The sequence below is a fragment of the Rhinatrema bivittatum genome, chromosome 8 (genome assembly GCF_901001135.1).
Source record: "Rhinatrema bivittatum chromosome 8, aRhiBiv1.1, whole genome shotgun sequence".
NCBI classification, from domain to species: Eukaryota; Metazoa; Chordata; class Amphibia; order Gymnophiona; family Rhinatrematidae; genus Rhinatrema; species Rhinatrema bivittatum.
This window is the reverse complement of record NC_042622.1, coordinates 8,839,348-8,848,861: the sequence shown is the minus strand read 5'-3', so window position 1 is coordinate 8,848,861 and position 9,514 is coordinate 8,839,348. Positions and strand designations below refer to the sequence as shown.

Below are 9,514 nucleotides of genomic sequence, written 5' to 3'. Positions count from 1 at the left end.
AAAAGAGTGCGCACTCCATCACTAACTCGCACATTTATAGCAGCTCTCCAAACGACTTTTTAAAACATTTACAGACAGCTGCACAAAGGATTGTACTGCCCTGGGTGGTGCTCTATGCAAAATAAGAGGTAGAGGGCGTGGCAGCCAGCCAGCCTAGCAAAGTGATTGGCTGACTGCTTCCTGGCACTTTACGATGCAAAGTTACTGCAACGTTCAACACCTCAGACTCAGCACCATGCAAAAGCCATGGGGGGAGGGGGCACCGGTATCTCTCTGTGACTGTGCTGACCCTTCCTGTCCATGAATGCACGGAGTGACAGGCATCAACCAAGGCCTGCATTTCCAGGAGCCCCTATGTACTCCGCACCCAGACACCTGGAAGAGAAAGCAGGCCCGAGGCGCACGCGGTTCTGTTCGGCTCCCTTAGAGGAGAGTGAAAGTTTCTTTCAAGATGGCTGTTGAGTGGCTTTGAGCAATGTCTCCCTTCCCCTGCTTACAGGCAAGAGCCCACTCTGCCAGCCACCGAGTTTTGTTTGTAGTAGGAGAGATGCCAGGGCAGGCAGGCACAACTGCGGCCATTCAGGGCTATCTCCTCCTTTGGCTGCAGTAAAAGACCATGAGATAGATCTGACCTGACGCAGCAATTCTCAGGGTCCCTTTCTTTAGATTTCCTCTGTGCTTAACTCTACACTGTCCATCGCTCGTCTTTGGCGAGCCCCAAATCCCGTCCAGTTAAGAATATCATTCCTCCTTATTCCTTCGTTGGTCCTTTGATAGGCATCCGTGCTATCTCCCAATGCCTTTTATCTGATCAGACGCCGTGCCCGGAGCTCTGCGCTGGCTTCAGAGAGCCGTGATCTGCGTGAGCTCTGCATGGGGACTGGTGGGGCTCTGCAGGCTGGCGCCTGCCATGGGCAGCTCCATGCCTAGTCATGCCGGATTATTGGTGCCCTCGGAGGTCTTGCAGGCGTAGGCCACGTCCTTGGCGATGCTGCACATGCGGTTGGACATCTGCAGCTCCGTTTTGAAGGCAGAGGGGAAGCAGAACTTTTTGAAGCAGGCCTTGAAATTCTCGTCCAGGAAGGCGTAGAGTACAGGGTTCAGGCTGCTGTTGGCGTAGCCCAGGGCAATGCAGAAGTGCAAGATGACCACCTTGAGCTCACTGTCGGGCTTCGCCCCCAGGCACTGCACCAGCACAAAGATCTGGATGGGCGTCCAGCAGACGATGAAGACGGCCACCACCACCAGGACCAGGCGGGTGATGCGGCGCAGGTTGCGGTCCTTCTCCCTGGAGCCCGACAGGAGGCGCACGTTCTTCAGGCGCCGGATCATCAGACTGTAGCAGACGGTGATGATCAGAACAGGAATGACGAAGGAGAAGAGAAAGACGCAGATGCCAAATACGGGGTCCCAGTAGTCCTCCGGCACGGGGATCTGCACTAAGCACTCAATCTCTGGAAAGAAAGACAAAGCTGTGTAAGGTCAGAGTGCAAACCTGGCCTGGAAAGCGCACAGCAGAGGGGCAGTCAGGGTCCCCGGGACATGGGGGCCAATGCACTTGTGCTGCCTCCCCTGTGCCCTCCTGGCTCACTAATACAACCCCCAGAAGAGAGAGAGATGAGCCGCCGGTCTGAGGGCAGCCAGGCTGCCGACACTGCAGGCAAACGAGCACATTCTCTCTTACAGAACAGGGGCTGGCGTGTGACATTCATAAAGTCTTACAACATTTCCAATGTTTTCACTTAGGTTCTGACCATCAGGAGAAGAAAAAGGAAAAGCCATTGCCAATGTGTCCTTTTTCCCCCGACCTGCACACGTTACAGCACACACTGCCTGCCCCCTACCAAACACAGACCAACTGGCCACAGTCAGAAAGAGAAATATGGAGAGAAAAGCCAAACCCCAGCCCCTCTCCCCTCCCAGACTCCAGCAGTGGTGCTCCCCAGCCCCTCTCCCCTCCCAGACCTCAGCAGTGGTGCTCCCCAGCCTCTCTCCTCTCCCAGACCCCAGCAGTGGTGCTCCCCAGCCCCTCTCCCCTCCCAGACCTCAGACATACACACACACTATCTCTCTCTCATACACACAGGCTCTCACACGTATACATACAAACTCCCTCTCTAATATACATGCACTGCTCTCTCTCTCTCTCTCATGTACACATGCTTACACAAATGCTCCTGTCCCTCATACACATATTCACAGGCTTCCTTTCTCTCTTATACACGTGCTCTCACACATACACACAGCTATCTCTCTCTCATACACACAGGCTCTCACACATATACATAAAACTCCCTCTCTCATACACATGCACACACTCACTCTCTCTCATGTACACATGCTTACACAAATGCTCCCTGTCCCTCATATTCATATTCACAGGCTTCCTTTCTCTCATATACACATGCTCTCACACATACACACATGCTATCTCTCTCTCATGCACACACGCTCTCACTCATATACTCCCTCTCTCATACACATGCACAGTCTCCCTCTCTCTCATGTACACATTCACAGGCTTCTTTTCTCTCATACAAACAGGCTCTCACATATATATACAAGCTCCCTCTCTCATACACACACTTATATAGAAACATAGAAATGATGGCAGAAAAAGACCAAATGGTCCATCCAGTCTGCCCAGCAAGCTTTCACTTTTTTTTCCCCATACTTATCTGTTACTCTTGTCCCTTGTAAGTGACTTTTTTGTTCTATTTCCCTTCCACCCCTGCCATTGTTTACATTCCTTCCTCTCACTTGGTCCACTGCCTCTCATGGAATCTGAGAGGGAAGGGGGTCCGGCAGCCCCCTCCTAACTCAGGACACCGGCGGATTGGGTTGCACTAGCAGCCACGTGACCTCTTTATTTTGTGGTGGCAGCCAGCGGTTGAGATGTGTGGCCCGTGGCGTCTTTTTGATCTCAGCAGGCGGGTGGGTTAGAGTGCCAGACCTTTTATTTTGCCACTGCTGGCTTATCCTTCCTCGCTGCCGAGTAGCCACCGGAAGCCCTGGGTGCCCTGCTCTACTTCCTTAGGCATGCAGCCCCGTGGCGATTTCATCCGGGCCTGCTTCTGTAGCAGGGCCTGGAGTTTTCAGGAAAGAAAGTTCCCAATATACCCTGAATAAAAGAGAAAATAGGCCCCCTTGGTGCCCCCTCCAGCCTGGCACCCGGGGCCTCCCCCCACCCCAGCTGATACACCACTGCCTCTAAGCTCTCAGTGCTAGGGACTCCAGATTTAAGTAGTAAGATTCAAATCTCAAACACTAGTAGTGTGGGGTGCGCATGAGTGAAACCCGCTGAGCAGGAGGAGTGCTGGGAGCAGGACAGGGTATTACCCAGCACCGTAGTAAGAAAGTATGATGGCTCTCTGAGGCACTGCCGTCTCTCTTTAACTCTGCAGCCCTTTGCTTTCAGTTCAGACATCAAACTTTCAAAATGTTTCTCCAGTTCTTTTCCAGTGGCCAAAATATCTTAAAATCAGGATCCCAAGGGCCTCTTCCCTTGGTGTACCTGATGGGCCAAGCTCGGTCGCTCTGGCAGTAAAGGATTTCTGTTCCCCAGCAATCCACAGGCTGCCCAGCTGCAATGTCCCGTGCCCCCAGGCTCCACATGCTCAGGACAGGCCTTTGCAAACAACTCAGAGGAAATGTCCTTACAAGACAGAGCAGGCAAAGTGTTGTAGAATGAGGCGAGCGAGGTCCTTCAATCATCTAAAACTGACAGATTTAGAAGTATATTCCTTTCAAGCGAGCTGCCAGCTTCAGCACCTTCTCGTGTGCATTTTTTTTCTCCTGCTCAGACACTGAATTCATCATCACACAATCTGGAGAGCGCCCCCCCCCCCCCCCCCCACCGCTCACTCACCAGCGTGCTCCCGTCCCTCCAAAGCCTTCCCCCTGCTGCCGACGGTGAGGAGCAGAGTGGTGTGCAGACCTTCAGAGAGCCCCAGGACACTCGGCTGCTCCTCGCAAGGTCTGGGGCAGAGACGGGGCAGGCATGCGACACTGAGAGCAAGCTGAAGGCACATGTTTAAGGGTGCACCCCCGTGTTAGGCATGCAGATACCCCCGGGACTGACTTTTCTGGTACCTGTTCAAAATCACAGCCTCCAAAGGGACATGGGAGGAGAAAAAGTGTTATTACCCAATACCCCAGACATAGCCTGAGGCCCAGGGCTAGGAAGCGCTGGGTCTGAACCACACGCAGTCATAGCAAAGCAGGGGTTACAAACTCCACAATGTCTCCCCTTAGGGCCAGATGTACTAAGGAGTGGGGGGAGGAAATGCTTCAGCTCCTCAGTTCCCAATTTACCCTGTGATAAGGATTTTACCAATTTTGCTCATGAAAATTTGTTAGGGCAATCGTTAAACGATGGAAAGATGGGTTTAATGACATTTTTTTTGTTGTTGGTGTTTCTAATTCACTCTTATTTCTGAGGGTGCCAGAAGTGAAATGTATCATGGGAGTGAGAACCTGAAGGCTGAGATCATCGCCAGCCCTATGAGTGGCAGGCTCTCTCCGTCATTCATCCACATCTCACCGTTATTCTCCATCTCTGCCGATCCCATCACCATGACGGGCACGCCGAAGAGCGAAGCCAGGGCCCAGATGCAGACATTGATAATCTTGGCTTTGTGAGGCGTGCGGATGTCCAGGGCTTTCACGGGGTGGCAAATGGCAATGTAGCGATCCACACTCATCATGGTCAGAGTGAAGGTGCTGGTGAACATGTTGTAGTAATCAATGGCGATGGCGATCTTACACAGGGCATTACCAAAGGGCCAGAAGCCCAGGAAAGTGTCTGTGCCCTGGAACGGCAGGGTGATGAGCACCAGGGCGTCTGCCAGAGCCAAGTTAAAGATATAAATGTTTGTGGCTGTCTTCATCTTTGTATATCTGAAAGAGACATTCACGATCGTTATATTCTTACCTCTATCATTCGAGATCACCACAGTGCATGGGTACTCAACATTTACAAATGCAGGCAGACTCATAAGAACATAAGAACATGTCATACTGGGTCAGACCAAGGGTCCATCAAGCCCAGCATCCTGTTTCCAACAGTGGCCAATCCAGGCCATAAGTACCTGGCAAGTACTCAAAAACTAAGGATATCCCATGCTACTGATGCTAGTAATAGCAGAGGCTATTCCCTCAGTAAACTTAATTAATAGCAGTTAATGGACTTCTCCTCCAAGATCTTATCCAAACCTTTTTTGAACCCAGCTACACTAACCACATCCCCTGGCAACAAATTCCAGAGTTTAATTGTGCGTTGAGTGAAAATAATTTTCTCCGATTAGTTTTAAATGTGCTACATGCTAACTTCATTGTGTGCCCCCTAGTCTTTCTATTATCTGATAAATGTTGAGGGATATTCAAAATTTATCAGTAGAGCTAGACTCGGAGCATAGACGCCTAAGGACAGACGTCACTCTGCCTCAGGAGCTGGCTGCATGACCAGAAGTCTTCAGGAAATGGACACAGCCCTAGTCTAACTCATGCCACTGCTCTTCTTGTCTTTCCGCTCATTGATGGACCTGTGAGCGGACACTGCACATTCCTGCTTTGAAATAGAGAAATAGCAGGATCCAGGAAGGTCTCCATCCATAATGCATGGACTGCAAGCGAGAGAATTAGGTAAGAACATTATCAAGTAATAATTGCAAACACTGCACTGAAACGGCAAGTGAATGATTAAACACAGTGTGCAGCAGGTTTAACAGAGAGGCGAGATAATAAGACACAGAAGGTAGGGGAAAGAGATGGAGAGCTTGAAAGAGGCTCTTACAGGCTGCATTATTCCCACTGAAGTGTCTGAGGCCATCCACTTCCTGCCACAGTTTCCCCACCGAAAACCCCAAGAGCTTTTCATAGCTAAACCTGAAGCAATGTTTGCATTGCGTGTGCTGGAAAGTGTTTCAACCCCCTCCTCCCGCCAGGACGAGCAGTAAGCCCATGCCCGGGCCTCCGAAAATCACACGAAATCTGCTACTCGGAGAGAAACTGCAGGATCCGATTTCATTCTTTCCTAATAAATCAAGCTGGGTGTGCGGTGCCTGCAGAGAGGAAACCCTGAACCTGCTTTTCTCTGCTGCCCCCTTTCCCTTTCACAAGAGCTGAGCTACATTTACAAGTACATTTACATGTAAAATAACCCCGGTCTAATCCCCCAGACCAGGGCAACCTTTTCGTTACTTGTAAACCGGATTGATTTGTATTGCATACAGGAATCCCGGTATATAAAAATTAAAAATAAATAAATAAATAAATAAATAAGGAGCAAACGTTCAGCACTAAATCACTGATCTGGGCCCACGGCAATCAGGACGGTGCCGGCGGAGGCTGCAGATAAGTCACATCCGAGGGGGAGGGGGAGGTCCTCCCCTGCCGTCGCGGGCGCTCCCAGACACAGGACCCCCCATGATCGAGTCCCACGCACTGCCTGCCACGCGGGGGGGGCACAGCGCCTCCTCTCGGGAATATCAGCTCAGCCCCAGCGCTGGCGTCTCTGCAGGGCTCCCACGAGCCGCTGGTCTGACTGGCGGAGGCTCGGGGACATAAGAACATGCCATACTGGGTCAGACCGAGGGTCCATCAAGCCCAGCATCCTGTTTCCAACAGAGGCCAAACCAGGCCATAAGAACCTGGCAATTACCCAAACATTAGATAGATCTCAAGCTACTATTGCTTATTAATTACCTTCACAGCAGTTTATGGATTTTTCCTCTAGGAACTTATCCAAACCTTTTTTAAACCCAGTTACACTAACTGCTGTAACCACATCCTCTGGCAATGAATTCCAGAGCTTAACTGAATGGAAACGAATTTTATTCAGTTTGTTTTAAATGAGCTACATGTTAACGTCATGGAGTGCCCCCTGGTCCTTCTATTATCTGAGAGAGTAAATAACCAATTTAAGAACATAAGAACAGGCCATACTGGGTCAGACCAAGGGTCCATCAAGCCCAGCATCCTGTTTCCAACAGTGGCCAATCCAGGCCATAAGAACCTGGCAAGTACCCAAAAACTAAGTCTATTCCATGTTACCACCATTGCTAATGGCAGTGGCTATTCTCTAAGTGAACTTAATAGCAGGTAATGGACTTCTCCTCCAAGAACTTATCCAATCCTTTGTTAAACACAGCTATACTAACTGCACTAACCACATCCTGGATGTCACTGTTGGAAACAGGATGCTGGGCTTGATTTACCCTTGGTCTGACCCAGTATGGCATTTTCTTATGTTCTTATGTCCATGTCTTCGTCACGGCATTAGGTCTTATCTATGGCCGATACACATAAGGTCAGCTAGGTCAATGCTAGGGGAGAAGCTGGCCGGGTTCTCAGAGATCTGCTGAGTTTCCAGTAAAGACCTGTATCAGATGGTTCATTGTTTAAGTCAAGGAGTCAGGTCTATCTGTATAATAAGGACAGGGACTGAGCTCCCCTTGTATAATAAGGACAGGGGCTGAGCTCCCCCTGTGTAATAAGGGCAGGGACTGAGAACCCACTGTAATATAGGCAAGGACTGAGTTCTCTCTGTATAACAATGAACAGAGGCTGAGATCCCCCTGTATAATAAGGACAGGAATTGAGCTCCCACTGCTATACTATAGACAAGGACTGAAGTCTCTCTGTATAATAAAGACAGGGACTGAACTCCCCCTGTATAATAAGGACAGCAATTGAGTCCTCCTGTATAATAAGGACAGGGACTGAGCTCCCCCTGTGTAATAACAGCAGGGACTGAGAACCCACTGTAATATAGGCAAGGACTGAGTTCTCTCTGTATAATAAGGAACAGAGGCTGAGATCCCCCTGTATAATAAGGACAGGAATCGAGCTCCCACTGCTATACTATAGACAAGGACTGAAGTCTCTGTATAATAAAGACAGGGACTGAACTCCCCCTGTATAATAAGGACCGCAATTGAGTCCTCCTGTATAATAAGGACAGGGACTGAGCGCCTACTGTATAATAAGGACAGCAATTTAGACCCCCTGTATAATAAGGATAGGGACTGAGCTCCCACTGCTATGATATAGGCAAGGTCTGAGGTCTCTCTGTAAAATAAGGACAACGATTGAATCCATGTGTATAATAAGGAAAGGGATTGAGCTCCTGCTGCTATAATATAGGCAAGGATTGAGGTCTCTCTGTATAAAAAGGGCAGAAACTGACCTCCCCCTGTATAACAAAGACAGTGATTCAACTCCCACTGCTATTATATAGGCAAGGACTGAGATCTCTGAATAATAAGGACAGGGACTGAGCTCCTCCTGTATAATAAGGACAGGGACTGAGCTCCCACTGCTATAATATAGGCAAGGACTGAGGTCTCTCTGTATAATAAGGGTAGACACTGATCTTTCCTTGTATAATAAGGACAAGAATTGAACTCCCACTGCTATAATAAAGGCAAGGACTGACTCTCTCTGTATAATAAGGGCAGAGACTGAGCTCCCCCTTTATAATAAGGACAGGGATTGAGTCCCCTTGTATAAAAAGGGACAGTGACTGAGCTCCCCTCCTATAATAAGGGCAGAGACTGAGCTCTCCTGTATAATAAGGATAGTGATTGAGTCCCCCTGTGTAATAAAGGCAGGAACCGATCAAGCTCTCACAGAACTAACTAAGCCTCTATAGCTTTTCACAACAGCTTTGTTAATAGTGCGGCTCCTTCAGAAATGATTGACTGGGGCATAAATTCATTGTGGCTCCTGGGGAACAGAGAGAGAAAAAGCAAATGACGACTCAGCGTGCAGGCAGGGCTGCCTGAAGGATTCCCCGTCCCATCCCCAGCACTGACAAAGCCTGTGCACTTTCCCCAAGGCCATCCGGACTTGCAGCTTCGGGTGCGACCCAGAGGCAGTGAGAGGCTGGGTCCCTGCCGCTAGCGCAAGGAGCTGTCCTGGCTGTAACGTCATTTACTCTGAAAGGGCTGAGCAGTGGGAGAAGCCATTGCTGGGCGATTTGTTGCTATTGCAGTGATGAATGGTCTCTTTGTTTTAATGCCATTCTCTCTCCTTCTAGTAACACCGCTAGAGGCAGAAATGGCTGATCAGTACCGCTAGCACCAGCACTGGGATTCCGCACTGCACTTCCAAATTTAATCTATGGGTCGGAGAATTCCAGCAAGGAGCAAGCTCAGAATCCATCAAGGCAACCCAAGTAAAAAGTTATCTCCTCCTTGCCCTCCTGTCCTGCTGTGTGTGCAGGCAAAGCAGCACTAGAATAAATTATACACCCAGGAGAGTAGCGGTGCCTGCTCTTGCCGGTAAGGGTGAGATTTGCATTAGAAGAAACCCAAAGGAAGCAGGGGGATTTGCTACAATCATCTAAGACGAATCGTCCTAGAGCTGAGCGAGCACGAGGTCTCAGTCTGCGCGAGCCCTCGGGGACTGCCCAGCACGCGCCTCACAGGTTAAATCCTGGGGGGTCAGTGACAAAGGGACCCACATACACCGCTGTCTGGAAACGTTTAGGCACCCCTGCTCAAGCTGAATG

General features: G+C 49.7%; 1 protein-coding gene across 2 annotated transcripts in view; it reads right to left on the bottom strand.

Moving 5' to 3' along the window:
* Window positions 1–930: 930 nt before the first annotated feature.
* OPRL1 (opioid related nociceptin receptor 1) overlaps window positions 931–9,514 on the bottom strand; it is a 45,214-nt gene continuing 36,630 nt past the window's right edge. For both annotated transcript variants that reach the window (XM_029613186.1, XM_029613187.1), the window contains exons 2-3: window positions 4,544–4,899; window positions 931–1,454 (exon numbers count right to left, since the gene is read on the bottom strand). In XM_029613186.1, the coding sequence (XP_029469046.1) occupies window positions 931–1,454; window positions 4,544–4,899 (880 nt within the window). The remainder of the gene's footprint in view (window positions 1,455–4,543; window positions 4,900–9,514) is intronic.